Source organism: Drosophila navojoa, chromosome 5 (genome assembly GCF_054131105.1).
Source record: "Drosophila navojoa isolate 15081-1374.11 chromosome 5, UAZ_NAV_1.0, whole genome shotgun sequence".
Taxonomy (NCBI): Eukaryota; Metazoa; Arthropoda; class Insecta; order Diptera; family Drosophilidae; genus Drosophila; species Drosophila navojoa.
This window is the reverse complement of record NC_142893.1, coordinates 19511934-19534612: the sequence shown is the minus strand read 5'-3', so window position 1 is coordinate 19534612 and position 22679 is coordinate 19511934. Positions and strand designations below refer to the sequence as shown.

Below are 22679 nucleotides of genomic sequence, written 5' to 3'. Positions count from 1 at the left end.
TATAATTGCTGAGCTTACCTGTAAAACAATTCCGTTTGCCGCTTATCAGTGAGAACTCTACTTCGTATTATTGTTTATAATATTCATTTCAATTTGTAAAGGATGTGACTCAGTGCTCATACAATAGCAAAACCTTATGATAGTTTGTGTAATATTTTCATTTTTTGTCACATAGACAAAGACATATAGATTGAATGGGAATTTATATAATAAGAAATAATTACCAAAAGTAATAGAGAGTCATAGAAGAACGTTTCTCATTAGATTCTTTCCCCCACTTTTCTATAATTTGATTGAAAGTGCTAATGCTCTTAAATCAGTTTTTGATTTTAAGTAGTCAATGGCGAACAAAGACAAAGATGAGTTCATTAGATGACTAGATGCATTCAAGTACTTGTGCTTTAAGTGCATTCGAATTGCTTTGCAAATTGGCAACGACGCATTGAAGTGGCAGCGTGTTCTGAATCGCTGGCACATGCATTAAGATAATTAAATCTAACTGTTTGGCTTGCTTCTCTTTTCGGTGCTGCGACAACTTATGCTGACTTATGGCCTTATACAAGACCAAATGATATATGGACTTTTGCTGGCTTACCCATTCCAGTGGGCTTTACCATAGAAATTCCCAGCGTGCCCGAATGCAATTGAAAATTCTAATGATTGTTCGAAAATATGGCGACAACTATTTAAAAGATAAGTTCTTATCGACGGCATTGGTAGATAAGAGCTCAGGGCCCTCTCAGCACACGCAATGTGTGTGCGCCTCGTTTTGTCGAAAAATGTTGTGGCCACAGCAAGTCAAGTGAGCAGCGCAGCACAGCTATCTAACTGGGTTAACAAATCAAATGCCAACAACAACTGACAACACTCTCACTCCCACCACCACCACCCTCGCTGGATAACCAAAGCCAATGTCATCTGGGTTCGTAGCTGTTTATTCGTATGAATCAAAAAATAATTGCTACACGCAATAAAAAAAGTTTATGGGTCAATTATGGTCAATGTGATTGGGTTGGAGCATGCTAACCGACGTCTTCGAATTTTTGTGGGATAAAACCGAAAATTTCAAAACTGAAAGAGAAAGAAGAAAAGAAGTTTGAGAATATCATTTATATAATAATCATTATATATATCCATCTAGCTCCCTTCACGTCGTCCCCTCTCGCTCACCTTTAAAATATTCGATTTCAATTATTTGTTGTGGTTTCTGGCTCCTGTCCATCGACGCCGCGTTTCTCGCTGTTTAGGCCGCAAATGGAGCAAACGCTTTTTTCCTTGCGCAACAGGTGCTTGTCCAGAAAGTGGGCATTCTTGCGCCTGTCCTGGGTGCTAACAAAGTCCAAGGCGCTGCAAGCGGAGCATGATGAGGTGCGCGACTTGATGCGGGTGCAGTTGTCAACCAGTGAGCGACTGCGCGCGGTGTCGCCCTGGCCCTGCGCCTTGTTCTCGGCAGTCGGGTGCGCTTGGATGGAGGTCTCTATGCTGGCGTTGGCCGCCATCGATTTGTTGTTGGTTGAACTTTTTGCACTCGGCTTGTTATGCCCGTCTATGTTGAGCTTGTAGATTTGACCTTGACGATCGACGAAGCCGAGGCGCAAGCTCTCCTCCAGCGCACGGTCCACCTCCTTCTGCAGCTGGGGCAGATCATTGAAGCGGATATTTTGTTGCTTGGCCACCTGAATGATGATGTCCTCCTTGGTTCCGGGACCAGAGAGCGCCAAGAATGCGCCACATATGTTCAAGCGTTTCATAATTTCAATTTCAAAACAAATCTAAAACAGCAAATTTACGCCTTTCTATATAAATTCGGGGAAAAAAACTTTAACTTTTTTGACAAGTTTTAGCTAATACTATTTGGACTCCTATTGTAACGAATGAATAAAAATTTCTGAAAATATCGTTGGCCACAAATTAAAAACTCTAGGACTACTGTAGAAATGGAATAGAAAACTTTAACCAGGCTGAGCTGACTTCGACCCAAGAATTCGAATTACTTTGACATAAATCGCTCCAGCTGTTTCAAATATTCATTCACAACGCTCCATAATAGGCATTCTTAAAGGCAGTTGTTCTGTTGTTTACCAGCGTATTACATGTCATATATGTATGTATTTTTCAATTAGACATGTGCAACCCGGTTGCACCTGAATATTTTAGCTTACCTTTGTTGCGGTTTCTGACTTTGTTTCTGTATAAAGTCTACGTGTATTTCATTTTTGTTGGCCCAGTCTAAACGTCACACATAATTAACTACAGCGGATCGTGTGTGTTTGTAACTGAATACATACATATGTGACTGACTGTGCACATAGAGCTGGCGAACCTCTGATCGCTTGACGTCATTCGCCATGTAAATAAATTATATATTTCACTTTTGGCTAGTGCTCTCTGTTGACTTATTTTAAGCAAATATTTGTGAGATTAACGGGCAACTTAAACGAGTTAAGCACTAGAAAGCCCTATAGTAATGCGAGAAAAGAGCTATTTTATATATATTATTGTTTTAAGGTGTACGACTTTATCTTTACCTGGAATTGCAAATCACTTGTGCATACACATCTGGCGATACGGTAGAGTTGAGAGGAGGTTGTGGGAAAAGTCTATAAGGTTTCACCTACAATTTAGTTCAGCCATACAAACATCGATAATGGAATGCATATGTTATCGATAAAAGAGTATATATGTTCAAAGTTTATTACCGAATTATTAAATCCATCATTAAATATAAATATATCGATCCTTAAATCCTTAAATCGATATTGACTGTCTGAAATGTACCCAAAACAATATTTGCATCGATAAAAATCGATAACGATTAATAGAGACTTCAACACTGATAAATATGGATACCTATTTTGACAACAGATCTCTATAGTATTAAAATTAATTATTAAATATTTACAAGAACTTATATCGTTATTTCATACATTTATTTTGGCAGCACATTTTGCTCATACAAGCATCATCCCAACTAATTATGATTATATATGATGATCTTTAATGGGCGAAAATTAAATTTAGATATATGTACATACATATGGTTTGCTCTCGCCTAATTGTAAATTCTTTTGCGCTTTATGTATTATTTTATAATTATAATAGCCTTTAGTATATGTTTATCGTACGTCTGTATTTTTTTGGACGCATGCATGAATTTTTGTTATTCTCTGCGATAAAATGCTTTAATCAAAAATTTTGCTTAAATTCTTGAGTGTTTCTTGTTCTTTTTTGCAGCTGTTGACAGCCAACGCACGAGATACGAATACGTGTTTCGTAAACGCCAACAAACAAAACAAGATAAAGAATTGTGTGTATGTAATGTGTGGATACATACGTATATACATACATTTGGATACACTAGAGCTGCAATATTCAAATTGACTCAATCTGAGACAAGTGGAATCGAGACGCATTTGAAGAACGCAATAAACAACAAAACACAAAGCTTGTAAAATTTGTGACACAAAAAAAAAAAAGCAGAAAGAAAGAGAGTGAGAATACGATATAATTATATAGAGAGTGAGAGTGAGAGACTCAACGCCTAATTAGTGGCGCGAGTGAGTGTTGAGAGAGGGAGCTCGATAAGTATTATCAGGCCTACCTACCTAGGTGTGTACCGCCTACCCCACTCCCACGATCACTCGCAGCACAATGGCCGACGAAGATCTCAGCCCGCTGCCGTTTCGGCGAGAGCGTAACTTGAGCAATCGGAACTTCAACAAGCGCAACTCGCGTCGCCGCAGCGGCCAGCCATCGGAGCTGGAGCGTCACAGTAGTGCGCTGGACGGGCATTGCGGCGGACGACGCGACAGCACCGCGAGCAGCAGTTCGAGTTCCTTTCAGCTCTCCTACTCGGTCAACTCGGACACGGAGAGCGCGTTCAATCGACGCTCCATACTGAAAATGCGCGCGGCCAGTGAAGACACGGCAGAGCCGTGCGCGGATAACACGCCACAGACACCCACAACGCCGGATCCGGCATTTCTGGATGTGCGCCAGAAGGTGCAGCGCTTCGAGACACTGAAGACCACAATTAGCTACTTACGGCAAGATCGTCTTAGCCTGAAGCTGCTCGAGAATCGTCGCCATCCCAGCTTCTCGCAGTACACAGAGCAGGTTAACATTCGAACTCCACCCCCGCCGCGGCGCGTTGCTCTGCCCGGTCTCAGCTCCTGCACCGATTCCGTATCCAGCAACCATCTCAGCATTGATGAGGTGCGCTCCGAAGACGAGGTCGATCAGATCTCAGACTTTGAAGCGGATCCTCAGGAGGCGGTCGAGTACATGCTCAGCGAGAGCAGCTCCGCCGTGCTGCCCGCCAGCTGCACAGACGCGGATGAAGTGAAGGCCCAAGCGGTACAGCGTTCCATAAGCGCGGATCCCACCAAGCTGCGCAATGACAAAGATTTCCCAAGGTATGTTCCACAGTGTTTGGCTAACAGATATTACTTAGTATATCTTATCAGTCCATGTCGCTTGTTATAAAAAAAAACATATATAAATTAGCCGAGTTCTTGTTTGTTTATTGCTCATCATTTATCAATATCCAAATTCAGTTTTTTTTTTTTTATTATTTATACGTTTGTAGAGTGAAAAAGGCATATTGGTTTTCTACAGGTTTCTGCGACACTCGAAATTACGAGTGTGTCTAGTCTTAATCTTGTCTGCACAATTTCATATATAGTGCTACATATTGTTGAGCTCTAGAGATACGCATATCACTTAAGTGGACGCTTTTTAAACTATCGATTCTTGAGCGAATCTGAGCAAGTATTAATACACCCCATTTGTCTACGTTAATACACCCCATTTGTCTACGTTTTAAAACACTAGATTAGATGTTGAACAAACTTCTGCGAGTTCGTTATCAAATGTTAGCTTTGAGATAACGCAGAAAAATTGTCTTATCAGTTTATTATTCTGGCAGTTATACAACACTGTTTTTGTGTTGCTAAACTTGTGCTTGCTTTAGTTATATTCTCACATATTCAACTCACGAAACATGATCTTAGATTAATATTTGCAGAGTTTTTCGCGAACATTAAGTTGAGATTATGCGCGAAAATCAATTTGAGAACCTTTTCCAAACTAAATGATACTCCCCATATTAGCTTACCTCTGATATATGTGACAAATTGTTGAGCATCACACCTGTTTGCCTTTGCTTATGGATTGCTTGGTCATCAGGTGGTCCATTTTAGTAATATACAAAGTCGTAAGTCCAATTAGGTGACTTGGCCATAGCGATTCACTGGTGTTTATCGCCTTGTTAATGCCGAACTTAATTGGCAAGTGTCTGGAGCTTAAATTACGTTTGTGTTTGGCTCTGGAACCGGTCGCAACTCGGTTGGCTCGTTGTCAGCTGTCAAAAACAAAAATCTAGAAACAATTTAAACTTGATTGGAAAATGTACCGAAATTTGTAAAATGTATCTGCCGAGCTCAGGTGTTACATATCAGCTTCAGCTAAAATATGAGTGGCGCAGACCCCAACGATGGGCCAAGCGGCAGTAGACCGAGCAAAGAGGTTCAGACTTCTAAGAGCGTGCTCCACGTGAGAATCTCGGACCTGCGACACCACAATGAGGAAGAAATCACGGAGGCTCCCCCTAGTCCTCCGCCCCTGATGGTGACTACGGGCGTGAATACGGATGAGCGCAACGTTGTCATAGCCGCGGAAACCGATGCAGCCAACAGCGATGCTGACAGTGTCCATTCTTGGCCTGGCAGACAGAGACCTACGACCACCTCCAAAATATCCTTGACCAGCCTAAGAAACATAAGTTCGGAGAGCAATGTGGGCAGTGACTCGCACATTAATTACAGATACACTCATCCCCCTAGGCACGAGCCAGTCTTTGCCCCCTATAAGCCGGAGCGCCTTGTTGACGGGGTAGGTACTCAACTCCGTCATTGTCGCATCGGTGTTACTTTCTAGCTTTGCAGTCTGTGTGTCTTCCGTCTTCCAGCTGATTGGCTTCATACTCACCGGCGTGTCCATGTTGTTGGTGATCATGTTCTCCTGGTTCCTAATCTCCCAGCTCGACTTCTTCGTCGATTGCTTGCGAAAGCTGTCGGTGGGCGTGCACAGTATCTTTGGTGGGCTAAATGTATTTCAAGGCACTGATGATCAGAAGAAGTACCCAGAAGAGGTGAGGCTACCCTCTCACTATTTACTCTCGCCGCTTGTAGTTGTCGCCGTTGTAGTTCCCTGGACTGAATCATTTGGCAAACACTGTATTATTATTTAAATCCCTCTGTCCCATGAGCTCTAAACTTGGAGCGGGTAGCGCTTATCAGTTGACACTCTGGCGGCCAGTGACTCATTCAGCGACGCCGCGCCTGGTTGTGTCTTATCGTAGCGTAATTTGTTATTCTTCCTCTTGGTCTGTTGTTCTCGTAACGCACTTGGATCCAAACTTTATGATAAGTTTTATTAAAAGATTGCCGTGTTTGACCTCTTCTCTTTTCTGTTATCGCACACAGGAATTTTCGCTCCACTCCAAGGAGAAAGACTGAAATTATTGGCACCACAAACCATCAGCTGGTTAATAAATTTCATTCCGTCTATCAGCCCAAGGAAGAGTAAGTGCATCATAAATACACAATTCAAATAGATCTAATTTTTGTTTATTTCAATTCTTCAGAGAGGATGAGACTGAAATTGAGCTGCGTGATAAGAGCGACAAGTGTGTGCACCCCATACTCGAGGAGCTTATTCATACGGAGGAGGCCTATGTGAAGAATCTGTTTACGGGCCTCGAGAACTATGGCAATATCTTCCAGCGCAAGGATCTGCCTCAAGGTCTGCGTGGCAAGAAGTACGATCTCTTTGGCAACATTGAGCAAATCGCCGAGTTCCATCGGGATGAGTTCTTGCCCATGCTGCAGCGAAATCGTCGCGATCTGAAACGACTCTTTGACGAGTTCTTGGAGTTTTTGGATGTAAGTTGCGCCGTTTTGACGCTCATCAAATTGTGAATATATTATATCAAAATTTATATCATTTGATAGCAAAACTGTTTCTATGGCTATGTGATCTTCACGATGAACAAGCAGAAATCCTTAAAGCTGTGCGATCTCTATAAGAACTATTTTACGGTAGGCAACATCTGCTCATTTAACTGTTAACTGGAAACTAAGACCAAGGTATATTTTTCTTATAGAGCATACGTCTGGAACGCGATGATAAGCTGGGCATCAACAGTTTCCTGGTGCAGCCTATACAGCGCATGGCGCGTTATCCCTTGCTCCTGACGCAGTTCATCAATGTAAGTAAAGCCCTTAAATAAATTAACTGTCACTAATTTGATTATCATATTTGTTGAAGACATTCTTCAAGAATCGTGACATCGTGATGAAGCCACTGATTGAGTCCTGCTGTCGTCTGGAGAAGCGTCTGCGCACGCTGCTGATCACCACCAACGAGTCGGAGATCATCAACGATATTGTGGACTGCAATGAGGTGAGTTAGCCCCCCTGAATGGGGATATGTAAGCATCTCTAACTAATTTCCTTTGCAGTTCAATGTGTATTACCAGGGCAAGTTCCGTAAGGTGAGCGAGTTTCAGGTGACGGATCACAAGCTGAAGCGCAGCTATCGTGCCAAGGTCTTCATATTCGACAAGTGCATCATTTATACGGAGATCAAGGGCAAACACTTGGTATTCCACGGTCGCTATCCTTGCGAGCATATCGGCATTGCGGCCAAAACCAAATCCTTCACACTCTTCTATGAGCGACGCAAGCAGCAGGAGTGCGAGTTCAGCGCAGATCCCGCACAGATCCAGCTCTGGCTGGATCTCATCCGCGACATGATCAACAACTACGCCAACGAGGAGCGGCAGAAGCTGCACGATCGCTACTGCCGTGAAAACGATCATCTGCATCGCAAGGCGCCCAGTCTATCGCTCTATCGTGACTCGAATCGCTTCAGTTCGGACAGCGGCATCGGCAACATCTGGGTGATGCCCAAGCCGGAGGAGGAGGCCACCGGCAATCGCACCACCTGGTACGCCGCCTCCTAAGTCGTCCAGAGAGGGACCTTCGCCCACTGAACTGGTATCCAAAAGACAGACCATGAGGGTGCTCATGAGTCCTTGGCCAGGTCGCCGCAGTCGGAGCTGTACAGCTGGCTGGACGGGAATGAGCCTGTGCAATAAGTCAACTGCTTAGAGGTTGGCACATGTTTATTATTATTATATACTAAATTTGTTATGACTAGTTGCCTTCCCTAAACCAAAAAATGGAAAAAAAAAACAAAAAATTTAAGAAAAGCTGTTTAAGTCTAAGGCTAAAACACCAAATATTGCCAATTAAGTTAATTGTAATATTTAAAGCAAAAAAGTATACGATTATTGTTGTATTTATATTATTGTATATTCGATGTTGTCACAAGTAAACTAAATTGTTGTTAACACATAAATTGTGCTCTTATTTCGTGTTAAATCAGCTGACAACAGGTTTAGCCTGAAGGTAATTATAATTATATTATATATTGTAGGTAAATTAATGTACCACAGGCAAATCCCAACGTGCAGATAAACCTAAAACTGGTAGAATCGATAGCAATCAGACACTGAGAGATGAATTACCTGACAAAGTATTTAACCCTTAAACTAGATGACGCCTGAGTGGTACCCATACATTCAAGTATGGTTAAAGTCTAGGAAGTAATAATAAAGATAAACACTTGATTGTAAAGATATCTGGTTAACTACGCAATAGTTTATATTATGCCATATAAATAATTAGCGAACATTTACGCAAAACGGATGTAAATAATACTATAATACTAGCTTATCAAGGATTTATTAATATCTGAGTATTAGTCTAGGGTATAGGAGCATTAAATTTCTTATAAACTAACATTTCCTGTGCGCTTTTTACTTAGTTCTTTTCTTTTTATATAAAGCAATTTAATTAAAGTATTGGGTGTAAATAAGAGACATTTCTCGTTATTCAAAATCTGTTTTCAAGTATAGTGCTCATAGAATAAATTATATCAATATTCTCTATTAATCACTTAAACAAATTTACTTGATTAACAATTGCGATTGCCAAACATGATTGAAATGTAAAACATATTCCATTCTATATATATATGTATGTATGTATGTACATATTTGCTTATCGAATGGCAAGAGATTCGTCCAATAACAGATTTATCATGCAAAAATTCGCACGCCATTGAAGAGCCCGGGAATCGCTGCGTCTCGCCCGCTTAATTGGCCTCCAAGCGATATTGTTAATAATATGCCACAACACAAATAACAACAACGACAACAACAGCAAGAGAATAACTTGTTTTGGCACTTGAACAACTTGTGACATCACTTTGAAAATGTTTAAAAATAAACGGTTCTCCCACAAAAAAATTAAGACAAGCAGAAATAAAAATATTTATAAATAGATATACACACACACACACTCATATGTATATGTATATATAAACATTTGTGGCTCGCTTCACTTGTAGCTCTTCAATTTATGCAAAATGCTTGCAGACTGCTGCTCGCAGCTCGGAGTATGCAGCTCATCAATCGTGATGGGGCTATAATAATTGTCGATTCTTGGTATCTGCCGGGCTCAACATATACTATGTCCACCAATTGTTGCCTCATTCCCAGCACGCAATTTATGAGGGGTGTTAGCGCGCATTGTCTAAAGAACGAGAACGAAAATAAAACAAAAATCAATTACAAATAATATGAATAAAATGAATTGTGAGCAATTCATTTGTGAAATTTGCAACGTAGACAACGACGATGACAATAAAGTATTTATTTAATCACATACATACACATTTGCATACATACAAACAGTGAGTGATCTCTCTGAGATCATCGCCATAAATTTGATTTGCAGTGTGGACAAACACAGCTAAGTGTAACTAATGAGCGCTTAGCCAAAGCTGCTTAGACTCGACTATAAAATGAGGCGTGATTTGAGCACTCTGGCCCAAATAAGTTCATGGCGAAGCCAGAAACATGACAGCATTAGATTATGGCCATAATTACAGTTATAGCCATTAATCAGGCTACACTCATTAATTGAAATTCTTAATTTGCGACGGCTAGGCCGACGGCCAGAAAGCAAAAGTGTAAAATTATGAATTCCAGCAGACATTTCAATAATTTTACAGTTTTGCATTTTGTTTATAAACAAATACCTGCCTGACGCGTGCTGCCAGAAACAGACAAACATATAGTGAGAGATGGCGAGCAGAGAGCGTGAGCCGAGAGCGGGAGCGTAAGCGTGAGCTTTTGCTATAAAGTTTCGCACGATCGCAGCGAAAGCTCGCGCGGCGAACAGTTGAATTTTTATGGCAAACTTTCGAGTCAGTTGACTTTCGCATTTGCTACGCAGCGGTTCGTGCGGCTTACGATGCGACGATCTTATTTTGGATTCAAGCGATCGACGTAGACGCAAAATATTCTGTGTTTATTGTGTTATCCAATGGCCTCATGTCCAATCAATTGATATTCGATAAGTGTGACATATTGTGAAACAGTGTAAAATGTTTGCCATCAGCTGGTTCGATATACTGCCCGTTGCGATTACATTTCTATCCATAGCCTTTGTGCAAGTGCTTAACGTCTATTTGCATGTGCTGGGCGACGGTACGGCTCCGAAAAGTGTCGATGTCTGTGAAACGGATTGCGCGGTAAAAGGCAACGGAGTTGCTACTCTTACAAAAAACGGTTCGATATCGCCAAAGGCTTCGAATGGGAAGCTTGAGAAGCAGGCCAGCATTTTGGATTGCGATAGGTGGGTCTAACTAATTAAGTTCATCCTATTGATTCCCAGGAAACGGCTTATTAGTGTGTTATATTTGCCTGTGAAGCTTCCTCAAACATTTTCCCCCTACGTTTGGTCATTGTTGTTCGTGTCACAGTAGAGAATTCTACATGTTTTTATATGTATTTTGTATATTGTGAATTTTACAATGTTTAACGTGGCGTATACGTGATAAGATAAGCTTATGAACAAATGTCAACATACTGAGTTTAGGTTTATTTTTACGCGACTTCCAGTGAATCGCTTGCTGGGAACGTCCCCAGACGTGCCTTGCATAAGAAATTGAATACGATCTGATAGTTGATAATTATTGTCAAACTATTGTTAATGTATGGGGAGTAATACTAGTGATGGGCAGCTCATTATAAAGATTATAGGCCAAGTGTGAGTAGAGTGTAATTGCATGTATACGATTAACGGAAGTGATGACTGCTTAAATTTTTGTTACCTTTTTAACTATGTATATAAAGGGTTTGCTGATAAATATAATGGGATTCGCCATTCTCTTACCCATTAAGGAACCAATCTTTGTTTGCAATAATAATTGACATTTCCTGATTTCTTAGTTAAATATCTAAATTAAATTACACAATATTATGAAACTATACACTAAGATCAGTTTATAAATTTAGCTAATTATATAATCCAACTCAATGTCATAATAGATCTTTATGGATAAATACGAGGCTATTCAATTAGTTTATACTCTCGACTCTAGTCCGAGCATGTATTCGGGAAATCTTGGCCTACTTGTCGACCTGATTCGAGGTCCAGCTCTTATCAACTAATGATTGTGTTGTTGTTGCTCTCTTGTTGTGTTACTCATCCGTTTGCATCCATGTTTGTTTTGTGTTTACAGTGGCATCTCATTGAATTCAATTCACACAAGCAGCACCCCAGCGACACAAACAACGTGTGCCACACCGGGAACACCCTCGGCAACGAGCTCATCTCCCACACACAATGCACACAACGGCTTCCTCACACATACAATCAGTTTTGAAACCCTTAGCGATGAGTAGTAAGTAGCATGGCTCCAATCGATCCTCGGCAGCAAGCCTGAAGCTCTTATTCAGTTGGCGCTGCTAATTGTTGGATATCTCGTTTTGCTCCTTCCATTTAGCCACGAAGATGAGGATACGTTGTCGCTAGAGAATCTCTTTCCCTGCGATCAAACGGAAATCTATGCTTCCAAGAAGATCAGCTTCATTATTGACGAACTGATCCAGACGGAGGTGAACTATGTGAACTATCTGCGCAAGGGCATCAGCAACTATGGAAACCTACAGAAGTGCGAGGATTTGCCCGAGGGACTGCGCGGCGAGCAGCGACAGCAGCTGCTCCTGGGCAACATCTCCGAGATCCTCGAGCTGCACGAGAAGGAGATTCTGCCCATGATGTTGCGCAACCAGCGCGATCTGAAAGGCCTCTTCGATGAGTTTGCGACACACTTTGAGGTGAGTAGCATTTGGCGTGGGCCGGCACCAGTGGACGTTGCTTATAAAAGCCGTCAACCCCATTTAAGTATCTCGCGGTAGCTGTCGGGACAGGTTCTGAGACTCGGCTTGAACCGCCCAAGCAAATTAAAATTTCAAATATTTGCTATGCGTTTTGCCTATTGTTTTAAGTGCCAAAGTGTGGATTTAATACCCTAACGAAAGGTCTCATATCTGGAACAGATCAGCAATCAAATCAATCAAATGCAAATTGCCAATCTTTATGGCTAATGAATCACATTCACAAAATAGTTTATGGTGTAAAAGTTTTCCATATAAGTTGTACATTTCTTTGAATGTATGTTAATTTATACATAAATGCATTTATTATTATGAAATTGCTGTATATTGACGTTGGTGAGGATTACATATGCAAAGAAATACGTACGTCATAACAGCGGTTTCATTACAAATGGGGACATGCCACATTATAATTAAAATCATGATTTGATAAACAAAGCTACTGTAAATCAATAATAAATCATGATAAAACAAAATATTTAAATACAAAACATTTATCTATAATTATTAATAAATAATAACTGTAAATCAATAATAAATCATGATAAAACAAAATATTTAAATACAAAACATTAATCTATAATTATTAATAAATAATAACTTTACATAATTATTATTATTATACATTTTCAAATTGATTTTATTTAATACTATCATTCAATTTATTTTCTATATTTTTATTATTATTTAAATTCAAATGATTTAAATACAAAGTGAAGATAATAGTTGTTACTATTTTAAGATAAATTAAATTAAATGAAAATATGTTCTTTTCTTATTAATTTTCTCATTGAAAACTAAAAAAAAATTATTATTATTTTTTCATAAAAAGTTTCTATGAAAATTAAATGAAATAAATATTAAAAAAAAAAAAAAAAATATATATATATATATATATATATATATATATACTGCTATATATATATATATATATATATATAAATATATATATGAAAAAAAATAATATAATGTAAAGGAATAAAATAGTAAAAAATTAATGAAAAATAAAAATTTAATATAATAATAAGTAGTTCATATATACATTTAATAATGCTCTAGCTAAGCCCCCGTATTTAATAGTGGACAGGGTATACGATGATTTAATACTCATTGCTTTTCAACTTTTCTTAATTTATTATACTTTCGTCATATTTCGACAATTGCTTGACTGAGTGCAAAGATTTTGTGATTGACGTTTTCGCGTCTTTTGATTTCGTGTTTTAAGATTGCTTCGTTTTTTATTTATTGTTTAATATTTGTTTTTATTTATTTACTGAGCTCTCGCGTGCAGTTGAGTTTTTGCTCGCAGCTAGCCCGCTATTGTTTATTAACCTACTGCTATTGTATTTTAGCGTTTGCCCTTACTTACTGCTGAACTCAGCAATTAATGCAAATTAACGTAGTCGACGGCATCTGCAAGTGGAGGAAAATGGGTTTTAAATATGCTAAGCGCAACTCGACTCAGCACTTGTCGCGGCAGCTCATAAATTATAAATACATCATGCATACATGAATTTGATTTACCTTTAGTATACGCATTGCTAATGATGAGCTCTTCATTGAATTGGGCACATTTATTCACACCTGTGACAAGTGTGTCACGATTCTTTGCTTCATTCTCTCCCATCTCTTTCTTTCATTTATTAATATGCATAGGAATTGGGCATTATCTTGAGCATATATTGAATTACCAAGAAAATTCCTGTACAAGAATTAAGAGTTTATTTTCGGGTGCCGGCAACAAGATACTTGGCTCAGGCCAAGCCCCGGATGGGGCTCTAGCAATTATTCAACACAAAGCCCGATAATGCCTACATGACATGAGCTTAAATTAATGAGCAAACATATAATGCTGAGCTTAAATATACCCTAGATTGAAATTTTGAAAATTTTCCATTTTACTGTAAATGAAATTTTAAAACTGATTCAAAAACAATATTTATTATTTTGTATTTACTTTAAAGATATGGGCATAAACAAGTAGCTTCATTCAACTAGTTTATCTCTATATACATTCGTATACCTGCGCAGACAATTCCACTTAACTGGTTAGCTACAAATTGATAAACAGCCGAATGTTGGCTATTTGCGACTCAGCCAATTAGCGGGCCAACAAGAAAACGCCATTGGCGATGACGAGGAGCAAGTAAAGCCCCTGCAGATAAGATTGGAAATAATCGCTGAAATTGTGTACAAGAAACATTAGAGCGTTAATTTCTAGCAACGAAACTCCCGCTGAAATCTTTGATGAACGACAAATTTTCATAGCCGGCACTGCGAGCTGACGTCATCAAATTGTTGAGCTTTGCGCAGCTATAGATATATTGTGAATATATCAGAAATGTTCATGTACAGACATGTCTATGTATGAAGCGCACTTTGTCAAATCACGAGAATAGCTCAAGCTTTAGCTTTTATTACGAATGATAACGAATCGTTTATGCTTTGATGTTCTTTTTTTGGGGGGATCTATGGGTGTGAGGCAAGTGCTGCGCTATTGCGGCACATGTGGCCAGGGACAGCGGCGAGTGTTGACAGCGAAACAATCAATTTGAATTGAAATTGCCAGACAGCCTTTAGAGTGTGCTTATATTGTGTTTATATGCGACATACATCACATATATATGCATACATATATAATATATATTGTTGTATGTATGCATGTGTTTGCACAGTTTGCGATCTTATGTCATGTTGGTTTCCCAGAATGCAAGCAGCTGCCCAAATATTGACAGCATGCGCATAGCATGCGCAGGTAACATTCCTGACAGCCAAGAGCACTCGCGGATTTTTATTTTGCTCGCTTAAGCCTGAGAGGATTTGCCAAGGCTTTGGTTAAATGCGCGACAAACACGCCAACTGATTTATGTTCTACTTTTCAGCTGAATCACAGCATCGCAAAAGAGATCGAGAGAGAAAGAGAGAGGGAGAGAGAGAGAGAGATAGAGTGAGAGACAGTACAAGTTTCTTTAATATTTAGAATAATATTCATCATAAAAGTTTTCAATTTGTTTACACAAATGCTTTGGCACATTTTGGCAACGCGTTCTGTAAACAATTTTTCATATAGAACGTTGATGCGTATTTCCTTTGCCTCCAACGGATTAATGAGGCCTTTCAAATATAATTGGATTGTCGATTAGTTAAAGCATTTCGAGCATTAATGTTGCTCATTTCTGATAAAGTATTTTTGATCAATTCGAGTTTGACGTTTTCTATTTTCTGCTCACAAAACTTGTCCGCACACTTTTGGGGCATAAATCTAAAAAACACATACATATCAAAGGCAACCATAAAAAGCTTGTCTGCTTCATTTATAAATTGCCTTCGAATCGCGACAAATGAAATGGGAAGCTTTTATTTGACTGGACATTGATTAATAAAGAAAGAAACTGACGAATATTATACAATATATATGAACAACTTGATTGGAGCTGAATCTGAAATAGAACAATGGAGATTCGAAGCTATAAAAGTGGAGAAATAATACCTAAATAATAGTCTATACACATTATTATAACAACTTTATTTTAATAATACTTTGAATACACATTTCATTATCTTTAGCCATTTCCTTATAAGTTATTGCATACCCCTCCGATTTATGTATGTCCAAAGATATTGCTGAAACATGCTACAACTGTTTCAGGGTTTCTGGCTTCGCAGCTAGATTATATCAAAAATTCAATATCATATAGCTGTCATAGGAATTATTGTGTGACGCCGATGGCCTTCGTTAAAACTCAGCCGAGTTTTATAGTGACTTTTATGATTTGCTGTTTCGATAATTACGATGATTTATGACTCAATTTGTTTTTAAAAATATGTATCAAAAGAGACTTTATTATTTATATTTGTATGAATAATATAGATCATTATCTAAAGTGTATTCTCATCATTAGGAATTAACTTTTATTTTAATATATGGATTATTCTATGGAATGTCGCTCAACTGCATGCACTTCATATCTTATCAAAAGACTTATAGCTATATATATAGATATATAGCTGCACTTTGGTATATTCTTTGCTTGGGCTAAGCCACATTTCTACGTGCTATAATTGCTACTTAGATTACATATAAGACGTTGACTAATGAAGCGAAATATGTTCTTCATTATCACAAACGTTTAGCTATTTTCAGTCAAAGTAAAAATATAGAGTGCCGAGTACTTAAGTTGACTGCTGAAATAATAAATTTAAAGTAGAATCTTTTTCAATTTCAGTTTGACAACTTGCGATAGTAAATTTTGAGCGGTAGCGGCAATTCAAAGTTCTTGAAGTTGGCCCACGTTAACCTCAGCCAACCCAACAAATACTCGACTGTCGCTTAAACAATAAAGCTGTATATTGTTTAGCCAGCAAATACCGTTCGCATGGCTCCATTTGCAGGTCTGGGCTTTGGTCGTCATCGTCGCAGCCTCACACAGAGAGAGCTATACATATGCATGCATATAAATGTATGTGTGCAAGTAAACCTTGCCTGCTGGCGAAATCATAATTTTTGAGTATTTAAGTCACGTAATGCCATACCGCACACACGCACACACAATCGGAACCAAGTGCAAACCAACTGTGAGCCTTGGCAAAGCCACTGAAAAATTGATATTCCACTCGCTGGGTGCGTTTCTCCTCCCCGTTTTTCGAAATTGGTTCAACATGCAAAATACATATTCACATCTATGTATATACATACATACTATATATACATATTTATTTGGCTTAGTGTAGTTTTTGATGCATTTAATTCGATTATCTGCTGTGCTGACTATTAAGCCACTCTCCTGAGCCCCTGTCAAATCAAAACCCATAATCAAATGGAATAATAATTATACGATTTGATGACAGGCCACAGATTAGTTGGCTTAATTCGCAGCTGCAGTGGCAATATTTGCATTGGGCATTTTGCATTCGCCTCGAGCTGCATTTAGCTTGATACGTCTCGAGCCGGGCTGCCCTCGGGCTGTTGACTGCATTTGCATGTCTCTAATAATTGCATTAAACAATTGCTGTACGTGTCGCCCGGACAAGACGACAGCGGGCAGGTAAAAATAATATTCGTTTATTTTTGCATTCCTCGCATCAACTATTGTACAATATTTTCGCACAGGGTATTTGAGCTAAATGCTCACATGTTCTAGAACTGAGTCATTTGCATTCTGAGTAAATTGCTATCAAAATTGTTAATTTGACATATTCCTATACCCTGTGGCAGAGATGCCAAAGGGTATATACAGAGAAAAAAGATTTTTTAAAGTGAATATTATTTTATTGCTCTCTCTGTCTCTCTCTTAATTTTATATTATATTGCGGATATTAAATACAGTGCTCAAATGTAAATTTGGTAATTTTTTTTTGATATTCCTAGATTTTTATTTTATTATTTTATAATTCATCAAAATAAAATTGCATCTATTTATTTGTATGCTTTTCCATGTCCTTTTTTTTTTAAATAAGTATATTTGATATTTTTATTATTATTTTTTTATTATTTATTATATTATTTTATATATATATTTATCATGTCTGGTGTTCTCTACACAAAAATTCATTTTATTTACATCATTTATTTCGCTTCACTAATTTAAACAGCGTATCCCATAGTCAGTCTTTCCACAATTTTCTATTGAAATATTCGCTTGTTTCGCTTTTATATTGTTTGACAAAATGCTTGCAAATTTGTAAAATAAATTTCAAACATGTGTGTCAAAATTCTCTTTTAGATTTTATCTGGGGACACTTGAGATTTCTTTTTCTTTTCTTTTCAACTAAAGACATTTTAGTATTCATATACTATAGTTGTTGAATGGGTTTCTGAAATACTGTTTATGTCATATTTCCATTTTGTTATTTGCAGAGAAACAATTTCTATTGTTATGTGGGCTTTACCATGGGCAAGAAATCCTCAATGCTGTTGCGCCAGGAGAATCGCGAGTGGCTGCAGGTAAGCAAGAGTCAAGAGATAGCAAATGCTAACAACAACTCGACTGACAGATACTCTTTATTTGCAGAGCTATCAGACGACGATAAAAGACAAACTGGGCATCGACAGCTTTCTAGTGCAGCCCATACAAAGACTGACCAGATATCCATTGCTGTTGCAGCAATTCATATCGGTAGGTGGACCCAGATTAAGACTAAGGTCGATGTCCAGTTACTTAACTGTGTGCTTTATAGGAATTCTACAAGAGCGGCATCAGCTGTAAGCCAGTGCTGAGTGCTGTATGCAAGCTGGAGACGCGCATGCGACGCCAGCTGGATGTGGTCAACCAGGCTGAGGAGATACCCAACATAGATGAGCTGAACGAGGTGAGCCTCAGCCCACTGTCGGGAATTGCAGAGGAGACTAACTCTCCACTCTCTCTCCCAGCTCGATCTGCAGCAGCAGGGCTTCTTTCGGCGCTCGACGGAGTTCGATGCACAGCACTTTCCGACCAAGAAGAAGTATCGCGCCAAGGTGTTTCTCTTCGATCGCTGTCTGGTCTGCACTGAGGTGCGCAAGAAGCGCCTGGCGTACCGACAGCACTACAGCTGGGAGCACGTGGAGCTTCAGCGGCCACTGGAGCTGGCCACCGCCAATGCGAACAAGACTATCAATCTGATTGTCAAGCAGCCGGACAAGGAGAAGGCCAGGCGTGAGGAGTACTGCTTTGTGGCGTCAGAGGCTTCCGTGGTCAAGCAGTGGCTGCACGCCACCCAAAAGATCATCGAGATAGCGCGGCACGAGCAGGCGCAGCGCGATACCTTCAGTCTGCCCATGGACCTGGTGCTGGGCGTGGTGCTGGCCATCTGGCTGATATGGCACTACTTGTAGTGCTAATTACACTGTACGAGATCTAGCTGCTAGGACCATAGAGTAATAAAGCTAAGTTATTTCTACACTGTGCTGGTCACATACAGCTGCCACATCCGGCCACTTCCTGTCGCATCCTGCCTGCTCGGCCGTAAAATAAGTTTGCTGCAGTTGACAAATATTTATGATAAATTGCCTTTGCAGTGCCGCTGCTGCTTTGTCCTTGCCCAGCCCAGCCCAAGCGCCGAGTACCGGGCACCAGGCAAATGCAAAATGTAAATAGCTTTTCATCTTTTTTGCCACACACACACACACATCTCTGAGCTATTCACAAAAAGTAGCTTGCTCCTTGGGACATCCTTGCTGCGCTCTTTTACAGTGGCCACCAAAAATTGTATGACAAATCTATTTGTTTAGAATTTATGACAGACTGCTGCAGCGCACCAAAAGAAAAGAAACCTGTCACGCATGGCTGGGCCCTCGTAGAGCGACTAATGAACCATGATCACGACTTGAGGAATGCCAGCAGCAAGAGAGGTCAAGGGTCAGTCAGATTATAAAGGCCAAAAAGTAAAAATCTCAACTTTTCTTTGTTTCATTGCTCATTGTCGTATTAGAAACTATTACTAAGAAATCTTACATTAACTATATTTGACTCACATATTACCTATGATAATTTCAAAAGTGTTTCAGCTGAACTCAAAAAGGAATATAGTATTAGGGTTTTTCAGGAAAAAAAAAGATATATATATATATCAAATACATTCTTAAATTTCAATTCAATAGTAAAAGCAAATATGTTAAAATTCTTATATACATACATTTATTTTTTTGATAACCATAACATATATTCATACATTTTATGAATAATTTTCAGATTAGTATTGGTCTATGTTAATTATATTGAATATAGAAGAGGAGTTAGGCTAGAGCAAGAAACTATATATACAATTTTAGTAAAGAACCGAATAACTTTTATGATATTAGGTGAATCAATTTCTATAATCCTGTTTAGATTATTACATTTTTTTTATTGACTGTTATGACAGTTTTATTGTATTCTATGATAATAACTAGTTGAAGATTACTGATCTATAAAATTTCTATTATAATTCTGTTATATATTTTCGATAATATATTTGCTGAATTCACTCTGAAAACAAAATTATAATTATTATAAAAAAAATATAAATATATATGTATATTTATACATGTTACACTCTTAAAAGTATACATGTCTATAAGTAAAGACCGGCTAAAAGTATGTTATAATTTACCTAAGTTCAAGTTGTATTTCTATAGTATTTCTAGTAGTATTTGCTCTTTATCTTGCCCTCTCCACATATACCCAATGTCTTACCACTGTGCAGGCAAATATGTTTGAATCAAAGTCAAAGAGCATGCTCTGATTATCCGGTCAAGCAATGACCAAAATAATCATCTAACTTGATAAAAATTGCATGGCAAAGGCCACTCAGCCCAACAGACCAAAAGACCAAAAGACCAAAATGTATATTGTCCCCAGGCCAATCTAAGCAGAGGGAAAAAACGCTAATGAAGTTAAATCATTGCTCGCCAAGGAGTATGCAATGCAAATTATTGAGTTGTCTTCCGAGGATGTTCTGTGCGAGTGTGTGAGTGTGTGTGTGTGTGTTAGTTATGTTTTTTCATAGTGACAAAATTTGCACAAAAGCAATTTGTTAACAGGGCACAAAAAGATAGAAAAAGAGAAGAAGAAGAAGAGAGCAGACGCGACTTGCTTGACATGTGAGTGGTTCATATTAGAGGAAAATATGGTGGTGCAATGTGGTGGGTGCGTGTGTGGGTTGCTGGCGCTGTCTAACGGCATTTTGGTCCTGGCAGTTGATTCTTATGCATGCAGCAGCAGCCAAGGTCCTGGCTGTTGCCTTATTGTATTATGTCAGTTAAGTTGTCGCCGTTGTTTGCTTGAAGGATAGCATAAGGGATAATGCCGTGTCCTTTACCAGGCAGCTTAAGTGTATTAATGTCTTTCAAGCAGTTGTCGTAAAGCTGACGTGTATGTAAATGATTTGACATTTTTATGAGCTGGCTTAAAAGGCACACACACACACACACACACACACACATGCACATGAAACCAAAAGCAACCAATTGCCGTTCAAGTGGCAGCCGTTCAGGTTTCCTCCGAAATTTTCATATCTACTCAGACTTGAGTAAATATTTCAATATTTTTTCAGGCCATTGGCAACTGTTTTTGGCACGCCTCTCACGTAGCTGCCCACATGCCACATGTACGTTTGCTCCTCCACTAACATTTTTCAGTTAAATGCATAATTTGCGGAAGTCGAGGAGGCAAAAAACAAATCAACTTTTCCTGAGTGCGAGCTATTGCTGACAACCAGATACCCAGTACTTCCAGAACTATAGCGAGGTAAATTACGCATCCAGTAAACATTTTGTTTACTCACTCCTCAAATAATACAGTTCTATATGAATCGATGTAAGGAATAGATTAATGCCAGTTAAATATTCTAATAATAAAGGGAAGTTATCATAAATATTTAAATTATTAATATAAGAGTGAATAATTCTCAAAGAGAGACCTATATAAGTGCATACGGATATCACATATATTATCTATTTGAGCAAATTTCTGAAATTCTGAATAATCCTTGCATTCACACGCCATTGCACAACTTATACCCGTTTGCTGCCTTTGCTTGGCCATTTCACAGGATATGAAAACTTTCGTTCGCTTTGGCACACAATTCACAATATTGCGCCTAAAAAAGCTGGCAATAGAATTGTAAAATGCCTTGAGGCATAATTTATTTGAATTTAACATGTGCGCTCACGTACTCTAGGCCAAGTAGAAGAGTCGAGAGTGCCGGAAGCATGGCCAAATATTTTTTGGCCCACACTGCCTGGCGGCAGGCGGGAGAGGAGTGGCAGGAGGCGGCTCCCACAACACAAATTTGCCAAGTAATTGCGCAAATTATTGCACGTAGCATCGCAGCTAGGCGTAACATATGTCTGAGCTGTTGTCTAGGCGCCGCAGCTGGCACTCGATCACACCCACCACACACACACACATACACACATACAGAGTCATCACAGTTCACGCTACATTAAATTAACTTGACATATTCGACTGCGGCTCGCGCTGGCACGCAACTGTTGCTAATTTTTGCTTAATATGCCACACAAGCTCACCCCCCCCAACAGCAACCCCCAACCACCAACCCCTAGTCCCCAGTCCGTGGCGAAAAACGGTTATGCAACATTCTGGGGCCACTGCCGTCCGTCTGTCCGTCTAGCTCATTGGATTTGTGCAGCACATGCTGCCTCCACTGCTCATATGTGCGTGTGGTATAAATTATCCAATTCACGCCTCAGCGCCGCAGTCGCCCCTCGGGCAGAAGGACACAAGGCCACAAATTGTATTACTTCGCATGTAAATGCAACACTTAGGCACGCATCGGCTTCGCCTCCTTCAACTCCAGCTCCATTTCCATTGCCATCTTTACCGTTGCTTTCGCTATTGCCCTTCCCCCTTCCCCATCCCATTTCCATTTCCATATTCAACTC

The 22679-nt window shown here is 39.2% G+C and overlaps 4 protein-coding genes across 5 annotated transcripts; 3 read left to right on the top strand and 1 right to left on the bottom strand.

The window, feature by feature from the left end:
• Nucleotides 1-917: 917 nt before the first annotated feature.
• On the bottom strand, nt 918-1910 carry LOC108654343 (uncharacterized). The gene is made up of 2 exons (XM_018105567.3): nt 1171-1910; nt 918-1071 (listed from the first exon to the last, which is right to left on the bottom strand). Exon 1 carries the CDS (start codon nt 1749-1751, stop codon nt 1188-1190), a length of 564 nt encoding a protein of 187 aa, XP_017961056.1. The 5' UTR covers nt 1752-1910; the 3' UTR covers nt 918-1071; nt 1171-1187.
• Nucleotides 1911-3596: 1686 nt separating this feature from the next.
• On the top strand, nt 3597-8424 carry LOC108654337 (uncharacterized). The gene is made up of 7 exons (XM_018105558.3): nt 3597-4415; nt 6486-6584; nt 6647-6944; nt 7014-7100; nt 7166-7270; nt 7330-7464; nt 7523-8424. The coding sequence occupies exons 1-7, from the start codon at nt 3652-3654 to the stop codon at nt 8024-8026; spliced, it is 1992 nt and encodes a 663-aa protein (XP_017961047.1). The 5' UTR covers nt 3597-3651; the 3' UTR covers nt 8027-8424.
• On the top strand, nt 5071-6274 carry LOC108654344 (uncharacterized). Its single transcript, XM_089261972.1, has 3 exons — nt 5071-5892; nt 5969-6151; nt 6269-6274. Exons 1-3 carry the CDS (start codon nt 5473-5475, stop codon nt 6272-6274), a joined length of 609 nt encoding a protein of 202 aa, XP_089118098.1. The 5' UTR covers nt 5071-5472.
• Nucleotides 8425-10333: 1909 nt separating the features above from the next.
• LOC108654339 (pleckstrin homology domain-containing family G member 4B) lies at nt 10334-19195 on the top strand. Of its 2 annotated transcripts, XM_018105562.3 has the most exons (7): nt 10335-10769; nt 11659-11820; nt 11923-12256; nt 18174-18260; nt 18328-18432; nt 18494-18625; nt 18687-19195. In XM_018105562.3, exons 1-7 carry the CDS (start codon nt 10519-10521, stop codon nt 19128-19130), a joined length of 1515 nt encoding a protein of 504 aa, XP_017961051.1. In that variant the 5' UTR covers nt 10335-10518; the 3' UTR covers nt 19131-19195. The 2 variants fall into 2 exon arrangements, with proteins under 2 accessions (XP_017961052.1, XP_017961051.1); XM_018105563.3 differs by lacking the exon at nt 11659-11820 and having other exon boundaries at nt 10334-10769.
• Nucleotides 19196-22679: the final 3484 nt, after the last annotated feature.